At 37.5% G+C, this 22,561-nt stretch overlaps 1 protein-coding gene across 1 annotated transcript; it reads left to right on the forward strand.

The window, feature by feature from the left end:
- The first annotated feature begins 16,884 nt into the window (after positions 1–16,884).
- Positions 16,885–17,640, forward strand: LOC113290418 (Werner syndrome ATP-dependent helicase-like). Its single transcript, XM_026540027.1, has 2 exons — positions 16,885–17,031; positions 17,242–17,640. The coding sequence occupies exons 1-2, from the start codon at positions 16,885–16,887 to the stop codon at positions 17,638–17,640; spliced, it is 546 nt and encodes a 181-aa protein (XP_026395812.1).
- Positions 17,641–22,561: the final 4,921 nt, after the last annotated feature.

The following is a 22,561-nucleotide window of genomic DNA, read 5'->3' on the forward strand; positions in this document are numbered from 1 at the left end:
GTCGACAGTGGTGGTGCTGGATGGTAGGGTGGCTGGTATTAGTGGTGCAATTACGTAGTATCGGTGGTGGTGGTGGTGGTGGTCGGAGGTGGTGGCGGTGGTGGTCGACAATGGTGGTGCTGGATGGTAGGGTGGCTGGCATTGGTGGTGCAATTGCGCAGTATCGGTGGCGGCGGCGGGCGACGGCGGAACGGTGGTGGTGGCGGTGGTCGGTGGCGGCAGTGGTGGTCGGTGGTGGTGTTCGGTGGCGGCGGCGGTGGTCGGCGGCGACGGCGGCGGTGGTGATCGGTGGCGGCGGCGGAGGTGGTGGTCGGAGGTGGCAGCGGTGGTCGATGGCGGTTCTTATTTATAAAAATCTTAAAAAATAGTTCAATCATCTTTTTTCATCTCCAAGGAATCGTACAACTTACCCAACAAACACAAAAAATTTCTCTTCATTTCTGGTACTTCATAAAACACCAATCGTCTCCCCTTTTCCTCCATCAAACTTAATCAATCTCTATTGAGAAAACAGAGCTTTGTTGATCTTGATTTTGCAAATCAATTTTATATAACAAAATTGAATCTGCTACCAGTTCTTCTTAATGAGAAGCTTCCGATAAATAGCATTTGATGTTCTGAGGAGCTACAGATGAATGCATCTGGTGTTCTCACTTCCATCCGAAGAAAATTTGTTTGTTTGTTTAGAGGGACTAACTAAAAATAAAATAAAATATAGGATATATAAAACTTAAAAATAAGGGAAAATAATAAAAATAATTTTGTTATCTGAAATTTGTCTGGATGTCCGTACTTATCTAAGATGTCATGTTTAATGGCTATAAGGTGAGCTCTTATACGAGCTATCACGAGAGGGTACTCTTTAATTTATTCAGTAAATCTCTAGGAATTACAGAAAATTGGTGGTTATGCGGATAACATGTCATTCCGTTGGTGTTTAAAATGTAAAAAATTATGCTTATATTTTGTGCCGTTCCAGAACTACGTTAGAAAAAGTTAGAAACGATTATAGTTTTCGTGTCAGTAGTTAAATAAAAATATTTATTAAGTTACCGAAAGAATATATTAAAATTGGAATTGTGAACAAGTTTTTTGATCGGTACACTTGACCACTATATCTATGCTAAGAAAGCATTGGGAAATACCTTATGTTATCCATATTTTAGGCTTCTGTTATTAATAACCGCCTTATAAGTAAATTTTCAATTACTTTATGTTCATGAGCTTCGACACAGAAGAGAGATAAATTTCTCAAGGTAAATATAGTGGTATAGACCAATAGACCATCGGTTAGACATTCTTTTCATTAATGGACTTAAAGAAAGTTTTTGACTAGCTCAAACTAGTGTATCCATTGTGTCAATATCTTTTCAATTTCCCCTACTCTAGTACCAAACACACAAGGTTTTTCGAAAAAATGCTCTCACCTCTCTCCTCTCTCTTAGCCCCCGCCGGCAGTTCCAACAGTTATATTTAATCGTTTTTTCTGTATCCTTTTCCTCCAAAGATCTTCTACAACGGCTAGTTACTACCGGAACTGTTACCGGTTTTTCAAATTTCACTCTTTCTCCAATCTCTTTCTGCTCTTTGATGGTGCAATTTCTCAACCAATTCTGCTTTTCTCTTTATTTGTGTCCTATAGCTACCTCTAATCTCTCGATTCAGTGTTGCTGCAACTGCATAAACTTCTCAAATCACTCAAATCACACACAAACACCCTTCCCAGCAACAGAACAGATGAAGAAGGTTATCAAAATCACAACAATTACCAAAATCACAAGAATTACTAACATCACTAGCATCACAATCGGCGCAAATTACTCAGAACATTACCGAATCACTAGTCACTCTAACTAGGAAGCTGGGTTTCCTCCTTCCATGGAAAACTCTGAACCCAATTTTATTACCAAGTTACATTACACAGAAGAGTCCTCAATTAGCATTAGAAGCAACAAATCGTTCAATTTCAAGGAACAAAAGTATTTCCCTCATCTGCACTACAAAATCCTACAAACCCAAACCCAACCTTTTGGGATTTTCCCTCAAAAGATTTTTTTTCATCACAAAATTTACCAAAATCACTTCATCATCAAAAATACCCAGATCTCTGATTTTTTCACGACACTCACTACTCTCATTCTCGAGGATGTGAAGAAAAACATCAAATCTATTACAGCTCTATTCAATCTCAGACCTTCTTATTTCTCTCACAATGGCTGCTATATTGGGTACTTCTATGGTATAGATACAAATTCAACATTGGACTACAAGGTTTCTCCTGGCCTTTTGTTATAATAATTTCAATCTCTAACTCTGAGATATCTAGGCTGCTATGATTCTTGGGTCATCTTCTGGATTCCTGCAAACCATCATCCTGGTATGTATCAGTCTACAATCTTGGTTTCACAGTCTAGGGGTAAGTATCCGACTCTCTCTCCTTTTTTTAATGAACTATTCTACCCAAAGATTCTTAAAAGCTTATTCAACTCAAATCATTATAAATCTGCACCTATATCTAGTACTTTCTGCAATCTGAAACAAGGTAATCCTCAGGAGCCCATACCCTTCTATGCTTACTCGCCCTCCTATATCTCCAATCTATCTATGGTTGAGATGCATTGCATAATTGTTTCAAACACCATAAATGTTAACATGCTCACTGACTTAACCAAAAAAATAATAATTCTAAAACCCAACATCACTTTGTTCTCCATTTGTGTAGCATGATACAAACCAAAAAACAAAGTTGTTTGTTTGTATATTACTGCTCACATCACTCTGTGCAGCTCTTTGAAGCCTACCTGGCTAGATTTTGCTTGCATCTCCAGATCCACTGGCTGCATCCTTGACAGCTCTAGCCACAACAGCTTGATACACCTTCGCTAAAACCCTTGCATCAGCTCCAGGTGGCAAGGTTTCGTCAGCTGGCACTTCAAGAGGCTGAGGTATCTCTCCATGCATTGCACTGGCTTCTAGCAGCCCTATATACCTGACCCAAAATTCTAGAATCAACCCCTGGTGTCAAAAGTTCCTCTTCTGGTATTTCATGCGGATGAGTTACTTCACAAATTCCTTCCTGGGATACTTCGGCCACATCCTGAGCCATCTTCCTAAGTGCCGGAGCAAGCATGGACAGGTTAGGGAAGAGTACCTTGTCAGGAGTGAGAGGACGAATATCATTAATGCGAATCTGATCTTTGACGTCATCAGGAATTGGGGCAGCAAAGAACCCCTGTCGAGAACCCCCACATATAATCTTCTCATCACCCACCAGCACAATACCTTCCTTCACCACTCGTCAGCCTTGAGTGGGATGAAGTGCAAACAGAACCCAGCCATCCTTAACGTCCACAAGCTTCCCATTATCGATACGCCCTTGCTCGATCCTCTGCTGTTGTTTACCAGTCTCCGCAAATACATGCACATCTATCTCATCTCCAGTTTCTGCGCTGCCAAGACTTGCAACATAATTATAGTGCAACTGATTCTCATTTATACCAGTAAAACCTTCACACACCCTTGCAATACCATCCTACAAAATTTTTATACCAATTCTCAAAATTTTATCAAATTGAACACCCATTCTAGCCTCCTAAACATTAGAACACAAATTATACTCAAAACTAGATTGAATCTCAGAAAAAAAAACCTGATGCAAAGGCTGACTTACTCGGGCACGTTTTTGTTCTCCCTGATTAACATCTTGTGGTATCTGATCACATTTCATAGCTTGAAGATTCAAAGAGAGTATTCTGCTGGGATATCTCTAGGACAGGAGGAAATGGTAGTGTTAACTGGTTGTTTTCATGAAAAACTTAATGAGAAACTGAAAGGAACTACCCTCTCTGCGGTTTTATTTGGGCTGGGAAGAGCAACAATTATTCAATATCCACCGTCAGATTCCCAAGGTGGAACCCCGATTCCCAGCTCTAAAGATTGGCCTTGCAACTTGATGCGCATAATCAAGCCTACTAGCATCATAATTTGGCCTAGTACAAGCAAATAGTCTCCATTGGCCCATGCGAAACGACAACTAACACTTGGCAAGAAAGTCCATGGAAGAAACCCCTGATATCCGACCCGAGTAAAGATCACTATCAGCCAGGGTTGGACCAGTTAGAAAATCTGACTCAGAAGCCCCCTTCCAATCCAATGCAAGCTGAGTCACATTCAAAGGGGCCAGCTAAGGGGCCAACTCGGCCTGAGGTATGGTGTATGTCAAAATTTTATACCCCAAGAACTACTCAAATCACATTCAGTAACAAGGTAATTGTGCAGCACAAGGGAAAGGTAAAAACTATTCCACTCATCTTGAATTCTGTTTTCAAGCTCAAGCCAAAAAACAAAGTAAGCCTATAAAACTCAAACTTTCCTCACTCAAGCCATACTAACTTCTTTAGGCTGAGTAAGGCCCTTCTATTTTGGCTTGATTTGACCAGGTTTTGGAAAATTCTCCTGCTAGTCCTGCTGGCCAAAGTAAACATTTCTATCTCAGTCAGCCCCATCCGCAAGTACAAGGACTCTGTCAAAATCAGCTTATACCATTACGACAAAAAACTCTATCATCCCGTGACAAACTTTCAAATTAAAGATAGTCATATCACCATCACATGCTTGGATTATAATAACTCTTGCTGGAGCACTGATAAGGATACCAGACATTATGAAGGCTATGAAATTACTATCTGCTACCCCCAATGGGAAAGACAAGGTAATAATCTCAACAAACTAATTTGCATTATAACTCAATTTTTGTGCAGGAATCTGAGCCAGACCCCATTAGCCATCAACACCAACAACATTTTCCACAATTTAAGTCACAGTCACCAGTACACAGAGGAGAAACATCAAGCCAACCAGGAAAAATCAAATTACTGCAATGGTCTTACCCCACCCATTGACCACTACTCATCTAAACCATTTAGAATTGTCATGAGGACAACCCACAAATTAACCAGATACCTACAAAGCTTTTGTCTTGCTGACAGGATGAAGAATATTTTTCAAATTAAAGCCTGGTCTGATTCCTCCCATCATTATTGCTGGCTTTATCTCACCAAATTACACAGTGGTCACTATATCTACTGGAGAATACTTCTTAACTCTCTCATAATATCTACACAAATGGCTTCCTCTTCAAACTCTTCAACTCCTTCCATTGAAAACCTTGTTGCTCAGATGAACAAAACCCTCAATATGCCTGAAGAAGATCTTTACCCCAAGGTTTTCTTAAACCCTGAAAATGTCAGAACAAAACAATCTCTAGACTGAAAATGGTGATTCATTAGGAAGCTTTGCAGCAATATTTGTTTTGAAACATCCAGAGTTAGCAATTCATCAACAACAACTGGGAATTCAATGGCAGAGTTGAGCTGGATATTTGGAACAGGAGAAGGAATTATTACATTCTCAGACTCACCCATGAAGAAGACTATTCAACACTTAGAAATGGAGGAACTATAAGAGTGTTTGATAAGCTTATGGTGTTGGTTGGAGTTCCAGAGGGAGGTACAGATTTAATTCTTGAAGAACAATTCACCAAGGTTATGATATAGCTCCTCATCAAAAGAATCCCAACCCATATTATATCAGATATCCAAAATACCCTGCAACCTGTTGGAGTATATCAAACTTCTAAGAGACCATATGGGAGAGACATATTTGAGAAAAACCTAGAAGTCAAGCTCACAATTGATGTTAATAGACCTTTAAAGTCTGGCATTAAAGCCTTTGAAACACCAACTATCTCTCATTGGCTTGAATTTGCTTATGATATCAATGGTATTAGATTCTGCAAAGTCTGTAGAATCCTAGATCACCCTTCTCCTCCTTGTCCCATGCCACCTACACCCTCAAAATCTCACTACACTAACTATAAAACCTACCAACTCCACAACCACTACCACCACCCCAAACTGCCTATCAAAAAGTTGTTCAAGAAGGGAGAAATGTCATCCATAGAGGGTACACTGATACTGATGTTGCAGCAATCTTTGAAACCAAAATGAGAAATGCTAAGCAGAAATATTTAGAGAATCCTATTGCAAAGTTTGCTCCCTCATCCTCCAAACATCTCACTTTTGGAGCTTCTTCTAAAGTTGATCCTGACTCACCCCACCCTGATGTCATTGCTTGTCAAATAAGGAACAAGAAACTTGAACTCTCGAAGAAAATATCCATCAATTACAAGAATCATAAATCCAAGATAAAGTTCAAGGAAGCATCCAGAACGAAATACTCTCATCCACCTAACACTAACCCCCCCCCCCCCCCCCCCCCCCCCCCCCCCCCCCCCCCCCCCCCCCCCCCCCCCCCCCCCCCCCCCCCCCCCCCCCAAATATCTATATCCAACTATCTTCTTCCCAGCTGTTCCGCCTTAAGCTTTACCAACTTTGTCTCAAATCAATGACAGGATGGAGGTTGAAACATCCAAGCTCAAAAAGCAGGCTTGGAAAGCTAGGAAGACAATTCATGTCTTTGCTGAAAAAACCACAACCACTAACCCTGATTCTTCTTATGGAACTGGAAAGATTAAATCTATGCCTAAGAGGAAACAATCAAATCCTGCTGAAGGAACTATGGAAACTAATATAGCTGATAACGCCAAAAGATTCAAGGATTACCCTGACAACTATGCTGAACCTTTGGACTCAAGCACTCCCCAAAAGGCTAACGGGGACTCTGGAACCAACACATTTAATCCTGAGGTATATCTCATTACCATCTCTCATAGTAAACAGTATTATAAGCACTGCTACTATAATTCTTCATATTGTTGCATGATATCTTACTTTGACCCCCTAGCTAGAAGGCTTCTCTCTAAATATCCCTCAGTTTCCTATTTCTGGCAGTTCTCCATTTCAATAGCTTGGAACTGCCAAGGGCTAGGTAAAAAACATACCAAGAATACCTTAATGACATGCTGAACAAATTCAATCCTGACATCTGTTTCATCTCTGAAACTAAACAGAAACATGGAAAACTTATAAAAACTATGCAACAACTTAATATTCAGAACTATTGGCATGTTAACCCTGGAGGGGCTAGAGGTACAGCTGGAGGCCTAGTAATGATATGGAAGAACAATCTAGATGTTGAAATTATGGATTACTCCATCAACCATATCAATGCTATAATCAAGCCTACTAGTGGCCCTTCTTGGTTATTTACTGGTTACTATGGAAATCCTTATGAGACTAAGGATAAAATTCAATCTTGGAATACTATGGAGTACACAGCTGCTAAACACTCTTTACCTTGGTTGGTCATTGGAGATTTCAACTTGATTTTGCATGATAATGAAAAATACAGTACCCAAACTCTTGACAGTGTTGAAGCAAATCTCTTTAGTAACAAAATCATTGATTTGGATCTGAATGATTTAGGCAGTACAGGCTGCCCTTTCACTTGGTCTAATAAGAGAAGTGGTCCTGCTCTTACTGAGCAGAGACTGGATAAAGGACTTTCCACTTAATCCTGGCTGCTCCTGTATCCAAATTCCACTATCACTAATCTTCTAGCTAGCTATTGGCTCTGACCATCACCCTATTCTTCTTATCACTAATTCTACATGGTCTACTGGTAAAATCCCTTTCAAATTCTTTGGTCCTTGGCTGGATCATAAGGATTGTAAGGACATCATTGCTGAATGCTGGCAGAGAAATTTATCTGGTTCTAGTGCTTTTCTTATAGCCAGAAAGATTAAAGACATTAAGATGAGACTAGAAGTTTGGAATAAAGAATTTTATGGCAATATCAAGTCTAACATTGAAGAAAGTGAACAACATCTTCACTGGCTACAAGGAAACTACTTCAAACAGGACATAAGTGAAGCTATAAAAGATGCAATGCAAGTTCTCAGAGATTGGCAAGACATAGAATAAAAATTCTGGAAAACCAAAAGCAGAGATTAATTCATAAAGTTGGGGGACAAGAATACTAATTATTTCCACAGAGCTGCAAAATGCAGAATAAGAAGAAATAGAATTGACTCTATAAAAGATAGTGATGGAAACTGGACTGAGGACTACCAAGAAATATAACAATGCTTCACCAACCATTTCACCAAGATGGCCACTGCTGAATCTCCTGCTTTGAACCATGAAATTATCAACCTCATCCTAACCTCCATAACCAACTCTGACAACAACAATCCCAACAGAATTCCAGACATACAAGAGGTCAAGGAAATTCTTTTCAGTATGCCTAAAGATAAAGCTCCAGGTCCAGATAGTTTCCCACCAAACTTCTTTCAATACAACTGGGATATTGTGGGAGAAGACTTGGTTAAAATGGTACAACATTTCTTCATGTCTGGGGATCTTCTCAAAGAAATGAATACTACCTTCATATCCCTGATACCCAAAATTGACAACCCTTGTCCTAGTCACTTAAGACCCATTAGCCTCTGCAACACCACCTACAAAATCATATCCAAACTCTTAGCCCAAAGAATGAAACCATATCTAAATAAAATCATTTCAGCTTACCAGTCTGCTTTTATACCTGGAAGACAAATTACTGACAACATATCTATTGCCCATGAAATTATTCACTCCATGAGAACCAAAAGAGGTATCAAAGGTAATAAAGGAAGTATGGGGATCAAGATTGATATGGCAAAGCCTTTGATAGAGTTGACTGGAAATTTCTCCATTTCATTATGACAAAAATAGGCTTTGATAGACACATTTTTGTGTCCGATTTGTCTCGATTCTATATATTGTTAGGGCTCATTTTTGTACTTATTATGGTGTTTTATTTATTTTTTGGTGTTTTTGGCTAATAAACGTTTTTGGAAAAAATTGACTCGAAAAGTTGTCGGATAAGGGGCAACCATCTTCAACATTAAAAAAAAAGGATTTTGGCGTGAAAAAAAATGCAGTTAAAGAGAAGTTTTGGCAATCGTGATTTGAAGGAGTTTGAGGTCGATTAAACCTCTGATTTTCATAGGATAGTCTCCTTATGGGTCTAGGAATATGATATGGGTGTTTAAATCGATTAGAATGGGCTCAAACGACGGATTTTTCTCACAACAAGAAAATATGGAAAGTCACGTGTGTGACCTATTTTAGGGAATTTTAGAGTGATTAAAACGCTGTAAACCTTCCCAAAGATTTGTATCTATCTAAGGAAGAGTTTAGAATAAAAAGGAAAGCTCAGAAATGCGTAGAAGTCCTAAAACAAGAAATTGTCGTAACTTGGTCGTGAAGAGAAGGAAAGAGATTTTGGAAGATTTGGGAGAGATTTATCGGTATTTTTGATATAAATAGATGTCTTGGGTCATATAGAAGAGGTGTCGAGAGTTTGGGAACCTAAGGAGAGCCAGAGGAGAAGAAATCAGAGCTTTACCAAACTCTGTTTCTGCTTCTGCTGCTGTTGAAGAAGAAGAACGCGAAGAACATTGACCCTCGGTAGACAGTCGCATAAAAGTGTCGCTGTTTAACAGCTGAAGAACATTAAGCTGTTCAGGGCAGTCTTATTCTAGGGTCTTAAAATCAACGACAAAGCAACAGTTTTTCTGTAACAGTTCCATTGTAACAGCTGTTTTGCAACACCAATACACTGTTGCAAACAGTCTGTGTTATTACTTTTCATTCTTTTAATCATCTTTTGAGAAACAAACACATATTTTGAGATCATGATTAATATGAGGAGCTAAACCCCATTTGTTGAGGCGATTGAGGAATCTATTTTTCCAACAAAAAGTGGTATATTCTATTATATCTTTTTATTTGCAATAATTATATGATTATTTGCCTTGAAATATTGTTGAATATGATTTTTATTTGAGTGATTGTGATCTATTTTGATGGAGTATGCTTAGTTTTAAGACTTTTGATGCTTCATACTTGGTATTTACAATTATTACTTTTGAAAATCTACTTGTTGCAATATTTTAGAATCAAATTAAACAAGAAAATTGCATAAATATAAGTATTGGTTTAATCAATTTGAACTTGGAAAATAGTGGAATCTTAGCTTCAGTGTTTTTTTTAGTATTGATATCATCTTTGATTGAGTTTGCTATAATTTTTAGTGAGTTTTGTATTTTAATATTAGGATTTAAGTCTAATGAATATCCTTCACAAGTCTGAGAATTGAACCACTTTTACCACTATCTACAAATCACATCAGCTTCAACTCTGGTTGGTGCAACAAGGTTATGCAATGCATCTCCACCACTTCTGCAGCTGTTCTTATAAATGGCTCTCCAGATACTTTCTTCAAACCCTCAAGAGGGCTCAGACAAGGGGACCCTCTATCCCCATACCTATTCATTTTCTGTATGGAAGCTCTTTCTAGAACTCTATCTCATGCTGAAGACCTGGAAATTATCTTTGGAATAAAAATATGCAAAAATGCCCCATCAATAAATCATCTTCTTTTTGCTGATGATTGTATGGTCTTTTGCAAAGCCAACACTACTGAAGCCAAAAATCTTAAGGATATCCTTAATATTTTTGGAGAAACCTCTGGCCAACTTATCAACGCCAACAAATATGGTTCCTTCTTCAGCAAAGACACAGATCCGGCTCTAATGCCCTCTATATGCAATATGTTAGGAGTTCAAGTTTTACCCTTAAATGACAAATATTTAGGCTCTCCTCTGTTCACTAATAGAAGCAAGATTCAATCTTTCAGACCAGGAGTGTATAAGATGAAGATAAGGCTCTCAAGTTGGAAGAACTCTCCTCTAAACCCATCTGGAAGAGAAGTGTTAATAAAATTTGTTACTTCAACAGCCAGTATTTTGCCAAATGAACTGTTTCAGAATACCAAAGCAAACTTGTCAAGATATGAACAAGTTACAAAGGGATTTCTTCTGGGGGAAAACTTGGAAAATCCCACAGGTTACTACCCTAAAGCTTGGACATCTGTTTGCAAACCTAATGAGCTTGGTGGTCTGGGATTCATGAATATGGAACTATTCAATAACTTCATGTTAACAAAAATAGGGTGGAGATTGGAACAGGATAAAGATTCTCTATTGTTCCAATTGTAGTGCTAAATTCTTAATAGGAAGAAATGTGCTTAACATGAATACCAAAGCTAAAGATGGAGACTCTTAGATATGGAAAGGGGTTCTTGAAGGGATTCAGAACATTCAGCAAAACTGTTCCTGGAGAATAGGCAATGACAACAAAATAAGAATCTGGGAAGATATATAGATACCAAATTCAACTGTCAAGCTCACAAAACCTTCCAACTGCTCCAATGATATTCAAATTTTATCTCACTTGATGACAGATCAAAAGGAATGGAACATTCAGCTTATTCAACAAATATTTACTCCTGATATTGCTCAAGCTATCTATGACCTTGCTATACACCCCAGGGAAGAGGATAGTATGCAATGGAGCCTCAACAACACATGGAAATTCTCTGTTAAAGCTTTGTACAAAGCCAAAAGAGAGAATCTTCACAGAAATGACCAAACTACAAGAGACTTGGGAGCTATATGGAATTTGGAAGTTCCGCCTGCTGTCAAAATCTTTCTCTGGAAATGTGCTCATGAAATCCTCCCTACTAATGCAAAAACTGCAAGTATTCTTCATTATATTGATCCCATATGCAAAATATGCAAAAGTGGGGAGGAGACAATGACACATTTGTTTCTTAACTTCCCAGCTGCTACTGATGTTTAATAGCACATGCTAGGTGAAAGCCATGATTTGTTTAACCATCAAACACTTTTCATGGACTAGTTCAATACTTGGTTTCAACATATCAGTACCAGTGAAAACATCAGCATTTATGCAACTACTTGATGGTTTATTTGGAAGGCTAGATGTGATCTAGTTTTTCAAAACCCAATGCTAAAAAAAACCCCCTTACCATTCAACAACATCTATGTGACTTTAACAGAATTCACAATTTTCCTAACCATTCCCTGAATACTCAGGGGTTTCTCTCCGATATCGGTTCCCTAAGAGCAGAAACTGGTAGTCATGTTGGGATCCCTCAACAAAAGCAGTATTATGGTTACATAATCAAAATTTGCACTATACAGGATCCTAACAGTTATCAGTTTTTTTCAGCCCTAACTGTTACTGATTTTGCAGGAAACTATGTTGATAGCAGAGGACACATATGCCAATGGGGAGCAAAAGGAGCCACAGGAGGAGCATAACTAGCCTTTGGTTGGGAGGAGGAAAAGCAGCACATGAATATCGAGATACATGCTGAAGCAAATGAAATCCTGGAACACTTCAATGCTCTTTACATCAAAGCCATCAAAGGAAGATTAAGCAGGATCTTCCACGGGGAAAGACAGCTTTTGAATGAAGAAATCACCTTAAACATGTAACTTTTGTCTTAACGGGTCTTAAACTTCTTCATAGAACCCAAAACTTGCAAGCTTTAAATATGGCTATCGTCTGTAAGAATCTTAACAGTGGGTCTGATGTTTGTCCAAACAATGACACCACTTGCACAACTATGTATCACCTTCTTTAGGCACTGCCTAAGTTTTTTTTTTTTTTTTAAAGTTCCCCTACTCCTCCACCCTCTATCCTCGGAAACTGCAAAGGGGAGCGCAGCAGCAACGGCCGATTACGCTGAGCACAATATGCTAGCCCAGACTTATGCCCAATGGACCGTATCGGACCCAAGCCAACCAGAATAAGGATCACTAAATTTCAAATTCGGATGAGCAACACCCAAAGATCTACGAATGTTGCCTATTGAGTATTTTGACTACTCATAAAGTAAAAAGCACCCGATAAAATTTCCGGTACACTGATAATTTTCGTTTGTTGACCTCAGAATATTTTTCAAACAACAACATAAATCCAAACTTTACTGTTGGTAAATTTGACTAAAACATGTGCATTTTTACTTCCTGTTTCTTGTTTTGAGTTGTCGTGGCTCGTGATATTACAAAGGTAATGTACCCTGTTAAGTCCAGTCAACAGATTGTCAAGTCAAAGTTAGGGTAACATCAGTCGATCAATGCTTAGAATCAGATATACCGTAATATTTCGTAGTCTTCTTATGATCCAAGATTGTACTCAGCTTTTCCGGATGCGAATGTAACAATAAACTGTCCATTTTCTGATTGATTTACTTTTTTATCTGAAATCCGTTCTTTATCGCTATAATACCAGACCCCAGCTGTATACCACCGTTCCCCATTTCGGTCTCTTATTTCTTCTCTGCAACTCCCACCCACAGCAACAAAGAAAACAAAACCACTCTTCAAGGTCAAAACCACTCATCCGCCATGACAATCCAGCAAGCTTCAATCCATACTCTTCCCAACTTCTACCCAGACACGCATGATGTTTACACTGTAACTGTCACTGGATTTGAAAGCTACACCCATGGTGCTGAGCAAATCAAAACGATTGTAACCAAGGATGCTGAAACAGTTGATCACTGGATTAAACAGTGATTACAAAGAGACTTTAGATCGTGCTGCCAAAACCGAAAAAGGTTCATGGGAAAATCATCGTTTCATCGTTGCTCTTGATGTGGAGTGGAAACCTGCGACTCATGATAATCAAGCTCCGATTGCAATACTAAAACTCTGTGTTGGTTCACGGTACTCCGCTAGATGTTTGATTTTTCAGATCTCACGTTGTTGATCAACTCCCCAGATCTCTCCATAGGTTTCTTGAAGATGATAATCTTAGATTTGTTGGACTTGATATTGAATGTGTTGCTCGTAAACTTGAGAAGGACTTTGATTTTTCTGTTAAGAGAGTTGTTGATCTTAGGGATTTGGTTGCTGAAAACTATCCTGAGAAGAAGAAGGAGATTAAGAGTCTTGATTTGTCTGCGTTCTAAGGAAATTGAAAGGCCTAGAGATGTTATTGTGAGCAATTGGAGTCAGAAATACCTTACTCAACCACAGATTATGTATGCAGTTGTTGATGCTCATGTTACTTTCAATATCGGTGAAGAACTCGATTACCTTATTGATGATTGATTGATTGGATGGGATTCTTGTTGTTTGGGGTATCTACTCATGAAGAAGGTGTTGTTGGTTAGGGTTTTATTATGAGTTTGCTTATTAGAATCTAGATTTTGCATTGGAGTCCAAGAGAAGAGATCAAAGTTATAGGGTTCATGATTACTGGTTTGATTTTCGTCTCTGTATTTATTTAGTTGCAGAGGGTCTCTTTTGTTTTGTTGATCTCTCTTTTACTCCATTGTTATTAGTACTAGTCTAGTAGTTTTTGATTGAAATTCTGGAGAGTAGTGAAAAAAATTTCTCTTAGCATTTTAACTTTCTTGTTTCTGTTTTTGATGAATTGTTGTTGCAAGTAAATGTGCAACTACTGCTCAAGCAAACAATTGCCGTGACCCAGGATCTGTAATTTCTTTGGATTTAGGATGGCAGAAACTTTATAGACAACAAAGATATATTGTGTGCTTTAAATATTGGAGTGTTTATTTTAGAAATCCCTGGAGTGCGTGTAGTCTTCTTGTCATACTGATCCTGCAAAAATAGATGACAAGTTTAGGTGATGGGAATGGAGACCGTTTTAATGGTCACAACATGGGCTTGATGCGTAGACTACGCTGGGTATAGTGCAGCTCTCTACAGTCAAGTTGATATTGCAGCAGCAAATAGTAGTTTTCTTCCGTATCACGGACGGCCTGATATCGGCAATTTTGAGGATGTCAACAAAATGTTTAGCTAAAAGGGGGCTTAGGTTTCAAATACCTCAAGAAAATGATACTGGCTAATGTAGCATGGAAACTTGTAGTCAATCAACGGGCGTTCGATCATATGGGCCGGCATTAGGAAAAATTCAAGATCGGATTTTTTTAAGATATCGGGGATAAGTTCATTTGGAAAGATCGACGGTTTCCACCTGTTGATAGCGCTCTTACGCCACCTTACGCCGCTAACTTAGGCCAAAGTTGACGAAGTTAACTTTACAAGTTCGACGGTTTCCACCTTTTAATAGAACCTACCGGATGATCCAGTGTATCAATAAGCAAGATAAAATGTGTATGTTTTCTTGTTTTCGCACGTCTTATACCAAGATGGCCGGTCAAACAAAATGCAAAAGTAAAATGTATTTGATCGGTAACACTTCCGGTATTTTTTTTTAATTATTATTATTATTTATTTATTTTTGGTAAAATTACATTTCAATTCATTCAAACCAGAATAATAATTACATGATTGCTCATAAAATTACCAAAAACACCAAAATACAAGATAATCAAAACCAAATAAAAATTCTCCCACTAACTTAACTATTTTATTTATGGTCTATATTTCTTAAAAAAATGTTTACCATTCGTCTGGCCGATAAATTTTACACTCGTCATCACTAATGTTATTACCCACCTATAGTAGTTTGAAACAAAATACCTGGTCAAGAATAAAGTAGTGTACATGATAATGTTTTGTTTTTACTCAAGAAGGACAATATATTAGAAGAAACAAAAGAAACAAAAAAAAACTCAATTATAGTAAAGTTTTCGAAAAAAATAAATAAATTACAACTACCGCATGACTGCATCCCAGTCATTCAAAACAGTATCCAAAAAGAAACCCTGAAAAATATATGTGCCCACACATTATAAACCTTTACTCGGTCAATGATAGAGTCCAGGTTCCTGTACTTCTCATTAAACAAGCATTTATCTCTATCCAAATAGCCTACCATATAACGAAAGGGTAAATATCTCAAATTCTCTTCCTTCTAAGGCGAGAGCAATTTGTCTTCGTTTTCTTCCATTCCCCGATTGTGTTCCTAAACCGAAGCTTGAAAACCCAACTTAGACTATATAAACTCAGGAAATAATGCCAAACTAACGTTGTAGTTTCATAAAGTAGGAAAATGTGGGGATTTGATTCTTCATCCTTCTTGCACATCAAACATCCATTCATCATAATAGTGTTCTTTCATTAATTTGCACCCAATTACAAATAGTTTCTGCAAATGCTTTCATCTTCGGCCAAGGTAAATTTTGGATCCCTAATCTTCTTACTTTTACTCAGTTGAGAATTAGATTGAGACATATTAAAAAAAACCCACACAATACAAGTGAATGAAAGAGTTGGAGGCCAAAATTTGTTTCAGATTTTAACAAATGTGAGAAGTGTGAAGAGTAGAGAAGAGAAGGGGTGAGTTTAAAATGGAAGTGGGATATGGTATTTATGGGGGGAATTTATGGCCGTTAGATCAAATTTTGTTGAACGATGAAGACTAGACCGACCGACCGAATGCAAACCGATGTCAATTTAAGCAAAGCCGACCGGCGAACTACACCGACCTCTCAGTAGAAACTTGACCTGACCTGACTAAGTGGCAAATTTACGATTTAACCAGTGTGCCACTTTGCCATGCCTATAATGGATACAAAAGTGGCAAAGCCTTAGTTTTGAATGGTGTGATTGGTCTCACCAGTCACCACCCTCTCACACAGTAAAAAACATGGGATAAAAACTCCAGTTCACTAATCATTTTCCTTTGTTGACTTTACCCTCGGAAATTTTTTCAAACAACGAAAGAAAAAAAAAACACTACTGGCAGTGAATTTTCACGACTCGTGATACAATCATACAAAGGTAATGTACAGTGGTCAAAGTCAAGGTTAGGGTAACAATTACCCATCAATCAATCAAAAAACACACCCATTTGGCGTAGAACCTGCTATACCTTAACATTCCACATAGTCTTATGATCCAAGTAATGTCAGATTACTCAACTTTTACGGACGTTAATGTAAATATTTCTGTTTGATTTATTTTTAATCTGAAATCCGTTCTTACCCACCACTAATACCAGACCAGCTGTATACCACCACCACCATTCCCCATTTTGGTTAAATTTCTTCTTCTTCTCTGCAACAAACAAAAGAAAACCACTCTTCAACTTCAAAACCACTGTTTAAGTTCAAAACCACTGATTCGCCATGACAAACCAGCAAGTTTCCATCCGTACTCTTCCAAACTTTTACCCAGACACACAAGATGTTTACACTGTAACTGTCACTGGATTTGAAAGATACAACCATGGTGCTAAGCAAATCAAAACGGTTGTAACAAAGGATGCTGCAACAGTTGATCACTGGATTCAACAGCTTTACAGTGATTACAAAGACTCTCTAGATCGTTGTGCCAAAAACGAAAATTGATGGGCTCGTCATCGTTTCATTGTTGCGCTTGATGTGGAATGGAAACCTGCTACTCATGATAATCAAGCTCCGATTGCAATACTAAAACTCTGTGTTAGTTCATGGTACTCCTCCGCTAGGTGTTTGATTTTTCAGATCTCACGTTGTTATCAACTCCCCAAATCTCTTCATAGGTTTCTTGAAGATGATAATCTTAGATTTGTTCGACTTGATATTGAATGTGTTGCGCGTAAGCTTGAGAAGAAGTTTAATCTTGATGTTAAGAGAGCTGTTGATCTTAGGGATTTGGTTGCTGAAAACTATCCTCGGAAGGAGAAGGAAGTTAAGAGTCTTGATTTGATGGGATTGGATAAAATTGTTCTGCGTTCTAAAGAAATTGAAAGGCCTAGAGATGTTATTGTGAGTAATTGGAATCAGAAATACCTTACTCAGTCACAGATTATGTATGCAGTTGTTGATGCTTATGTTACTTTCAAGATTGGTGATGGACTCAATTTCACTTATCACTACAGTACTCCCAGTGTTTTGGATTGATTGAATTGATGGGATTGTTTCTGTTTGGGGGTATTTACTTTACTCAAGAAGAAGGTGTTTTTATTTAGGGTTTTATTATGATTTTGCTTATTAGTAGTCTAGTAGTAGAAGAAGTTGAATCTAGATAGGGTTATAAATTGATTTTGCATTGGAGTTCAAGAGGAGAGATCAAAGTTAGGTTCATGATTACTGGTTTGATTTTTGTCTCTGTATTTAGTTGCAGAGGGTCTCTTTTATTTTCTTGATCTTTCTTTTACTAGCTCGATTGTTATTAGTACTACTGGTCTTGTCTTTGATTGAAATTATCTTGCATTTTCAGTATCTTTTAATTCTTTTTTCTTATTTCTGGTTTTGGTTGAATTATTGCAAGTACTACATCAGCAATTGTGCATTTGCAATTTGAAAAAGACCATGGATCTGTAATTTTATGAGCACCGCTTTTGATTTTAAGCTGACAAAAAATTTATAAACCACAACAAATTTTAGCTTATGAGAACCAGGAATATGTTTTTAAGATGAACCCGACCATGATATATATTATATACCTATGGGTGCTTCAATTAGAAATTGGTTTTGATAAGTAAATAATGATAATGACATCTGTCTTAGCTGGTTGTTTGGAGATGTAAAACTAGTTGCTCTGATGACAATGATGTCGGGAGTCTTCTGATTCTGCAAAAGAAATGACAAGTTTAGGTGACGGGAATAGAAATGGCCGGTTGGGGATGGAGACTGTTCGCAGGGGAATAATTATGGTGCCGCTCAATTGAGGTCTGCGCAATTTTGAGGATGTCCACAAAATGTTTAGCTACTTGGTTGATAATATTTTTCGCCATTGTGCTTGTGGCATTAAATGATCTGAATGTTCAAGCTTCATGTGCTGATGCAATTGTCTTGGTTGTTAAATCCATCATGTTTTGAAGTTATGTATTTATTCGAATCTCTCATATAGGTAAGTACTGGCTCGTACCAGTTGGCAGTTTTTCTAGTGTTTCCTAAAGGGTTAAACTGCATTTCACACACAAAGATGAAATGGAAAACAACGATCATATAGCAAAGTCTATCACATCGCCCCAGAATCTATCCTATTCCCCACAAAAATTTATAATGTGGCTACAAATTTCCTCTGCTTCATTGAATGAATTAAATTTCGTTTGCTTATAAAAAAAAAAAAAAAAAAAAAAGAAAGAAACGAATGGATTAAATAGTTCAGTATGTTGGCGAGTCGCACAGTTTTTGGCAAATTAAGAGTCCTGTTATTGAGAGGGAAAGAATGGATTTGAGGAGGGAAGAATATAGTCAAAATTCAGGTCAATGCCGGTCAAAAGAAAAACAAAACCAAAGTAGTAATTTTTTTTTTAAATACCGTTACTGATTTAACTGTACATCTTTGCGAACTACTGCCTATAAAACGCTAACCCTTTTTTTCTTCTAAAAAGCGAATTTCAATAACTTTGTTAGATTCGAGTTAGATCTGATGGCGATGAGCAATAGATTCGAGTGAGATATCATATCAAATATTCTTGAAAAAGCTAATCCTATAAACGCAACACAATTTGGGGACGACGACACTGTCTGATGTCACTGTTCGGTTGTGTCACTTAAAAATGGGCGAAGATGATGGTTGGGGATTGCAAGATTTTCCAAAATGAATTATAGTGATGTTTTTTTGTTACTTGGATATTTGAGTGTAGCTAGGTTAGTCTGTACACTACACATATTCACTGTTAATGCTACGTATTTTTGTTTGAGAACATCATCACCATCAATTGTCACTTCAACATTGTCTAATGGACCTAAACTACCATCTTAGATCACAGGGAAAATTGTCGTAGAGGTAACCTATCTCTGTTCATTGGACGTACAGATGACTTGGTTACATTTCTTAGTAGTAAAAGATAGGTTGGTTCATACCATATATGTTCCTACTTTTAGGTTCTGTGTGAATACATGAACATTTCTGATTTCTCTAGTACTGAATATTCAAGGCTGCTAACGGGGGATGCCAGGTTTGGTGGGGTGTACCAAACCAAGGAAAAAATTGTTTTATCTTATATGAAAATATGTTTTGTGTTATTATAGTTTGGTACACCCCCTTAATCTGGTACCCCTGTTATCAATCTTGCTAATGAATATTTGGCGAAGTAATCATCCACAAAATGTTCTAACGTGTTTTGAGACAAGAGATGGAATATTTCATCAGTAGGATATTTTAGACATTTCATTCATCTTTTGAAAAATCAATCCCTTCCCTAAAATTACATTTCCCTCCCCGCAATCCGTCCCTCCTCAAATTCATTATTTCCCTCCAAATTAAATATGTCCCATTTACAATTTTTTTCCAAGCTATTCCGCATTCAATCATCATGAGCACTAATGAAAGCAGGTGTGAATCGAACCAAGCGCATCCATACTCCATTTTCACGCCATATAAATAACTACACGTAACTGAACATTCGAGGGGGAAATTTTTTTTACGATCAAATCTTCGCGTAGAATATTAATCTTCTGTATGGTGCTCACCTTAAATCTCCCCGAAAGGATGGAAAATGGTTTCTAGTTTCATTAGATGGAATTCACTAAACACTGGCAAAAAATCTACAAACTAGTTTTTAATGTGCCAAAACTGAGATGTTGGAGAAAACTAGTAATTATATGTAACAATCTCTTGTTAGGTACAGGATTAGTCTTTTGTTTAAATATAAATTCTAGCAGGGTGAGTGGTGAATTCATTCATAAAATCTTTAAGGGTTGGAAAACATGGGTGGCTCGGTGGATAGCATGTCTTATCTGTTGCTAATGGCGATGCCATATATAAGATGAAGAGAAGAGAAAAGAAAAGATTGATAGTATAAGATAAGAAAATCATGATATTATTTTGTTTCCTCTCCGGACTATATTAAAAATAAATTAAAATAAATTTTAATTTTGGTGTCAGTAGTTAAAGAAAAATATTTTTACAAATTTACAGAAAGATTGTTTTAAACTAAGAATTGTAAACAAGTCTTTGTGGCTACACTTGAGCACGATATACAGTAGAACTTCGATAAATTTATTTACTTCGTTAAAATAATAGAATTTCTGGTTTCAACTAGGTTTGGTTATTTAACTCGATAAATTTATAACTTCGCTAAAATAATAATTTTTCTTGGTCCCAACGCTGTATATACTGAAATTTTAGGCTTCTGTTATTTGTGAACTGGAGATATATAATTCTTCCCTCCTAAGTACATTTGCAATTGTAATTTAGTTCATGAGCTTCAACGCACAGAAAGAGATACATTTCTCAGGGTAATCATAGTGATGAAGACCATGGATTTTATCAAACAAGTGTATCCATTTATGATTCCATTCATAACAATATTGTACCTATATGATCAATTTCCACTTCCCCTTCTCTGCGCCAAGCAAGTGCAAACTGCCATGTTGAGATAACGCCTACTGTAAGGCCCACGTTCAAGAGACTTGGTAAACCCAATTTAGCTTAGGGTAGATGAGCAATTGCATGTGAATATGGACGATGGAGCTTGAGTGCTCTAACTAGGAGGACTAACTTGCAAAGTTCCTATATTGTGTTTTTCTGGACACCACTTTTTTTCTTTGTTGCGCACGCTAAACTCTATTTCATAAAGTGGGAAGTTTTTGCACTTTCTTTAAACTCCCGTAAGAAGTCCCTCATTTTCTTCTCCATCTTGTCTATAACTGATTGAGGGGCTTTAAAGAGCGGAAAATAATACATGGGTAATGAAGTTAAAATACACTTCAGTAAAGCCAATTTACCACCTTTAGAAAGACTTCCTCTTCTCCAAGCTTAAAGCCTTTCCTCTAGTTTTGCAATGATGGGTCCCATACAGATGTAGACGAAGGTTTTGCACCCAATGGCATACCCAAATATTTGAACGGAAGCGAGTCAGTTGCACAAACAATCTCGCCAACCCACTCATGTAGATTACCAACTTCACCGATTGCAATGAGTTCAGTCTTGTCTTTCTTGTGTTTACCTTTAGACCTGCAATATATTCAAAATATTTGAGGGTTGAAAACAAATTTATCAATTCGTCCTTCTTGCTATCCGGAAAGAATATTGTGTCATCCGCATAATGAAGATGATTGATAATTAGGCCATTTTCAGAGATCGAGAAACCGTTGAACAACTTCAAATCAACAGCTTTATCTAAGAATCTTGAAAAACCCTCCATTGCAATGTCGAATAAGAGAGGAGATAATGGACACCCTTGTCGCACACCTCTTGAACTAGCAAAATAGCCAAAAGAAGATCCATTGATCATTACCAAGAAAGTAGTTCTGGAGTAACAAAACCTTACCCAATTGGACCATTTAGAACTAAAGCCCATATTTCTTAACACAAACTCAGGGAACTCCAATTCACCGGGTCAAAATCTTTCTCAAAATCAATCTTGCAAATCGTTCCAGATTTTCTGTTTTTGCTGGCACTACCACTCTATTGTCCAATTATCTTTTAATCTTGAATCAACTAGCTCATTTGCAATTAGAATCCCATCAGTAATTTGTCTTCCTTCGATGTAAGCACACTGCACTGGGGAAATGAATTTTTTCGTAACCAATTTTAAACGAGAAGCATGAACTTAAGCAATAATTTTATAACCAAAGAAGAAGCAAGAACTTTAGCAGTAATTTTATACACACTGGTTAAGAGACATATGAGCCTGCGGTCTTTGATTGTTTCTATATGGTCTTTCTTTGATACCAAGGTGATAAAAGTGGAGTTGTACTTCGCATCTATTGTGCGGCTCCATGCAATTCTAAAACAGTTTTTGATAAAATTCCAACATTTGGAGTTGTGCTTCGCATCTATTGTGCCGGTTCCATGGAATGCTAAAACAGTTGCCATAATATATCCTTTGATAAAATCCAAACATTTATGAAAGAAAATAATTGG

This window comes from Papaver somniferum, chromosome 6, assembly GCF_003573695.1.
Source record: "Papaver somniferum cultivar HN1 chromosome 6, ASM357369v1, whole genome shotgun sequence".
In the NCBI taxonomy this organism is placed as follows: domain Eukaryota; kingdom Viridiplantae; phylum Streptophyta; class Magnoliopsida; order Ranunculales; family Papaveraceae; genus Papaver; species Papaver somniferum.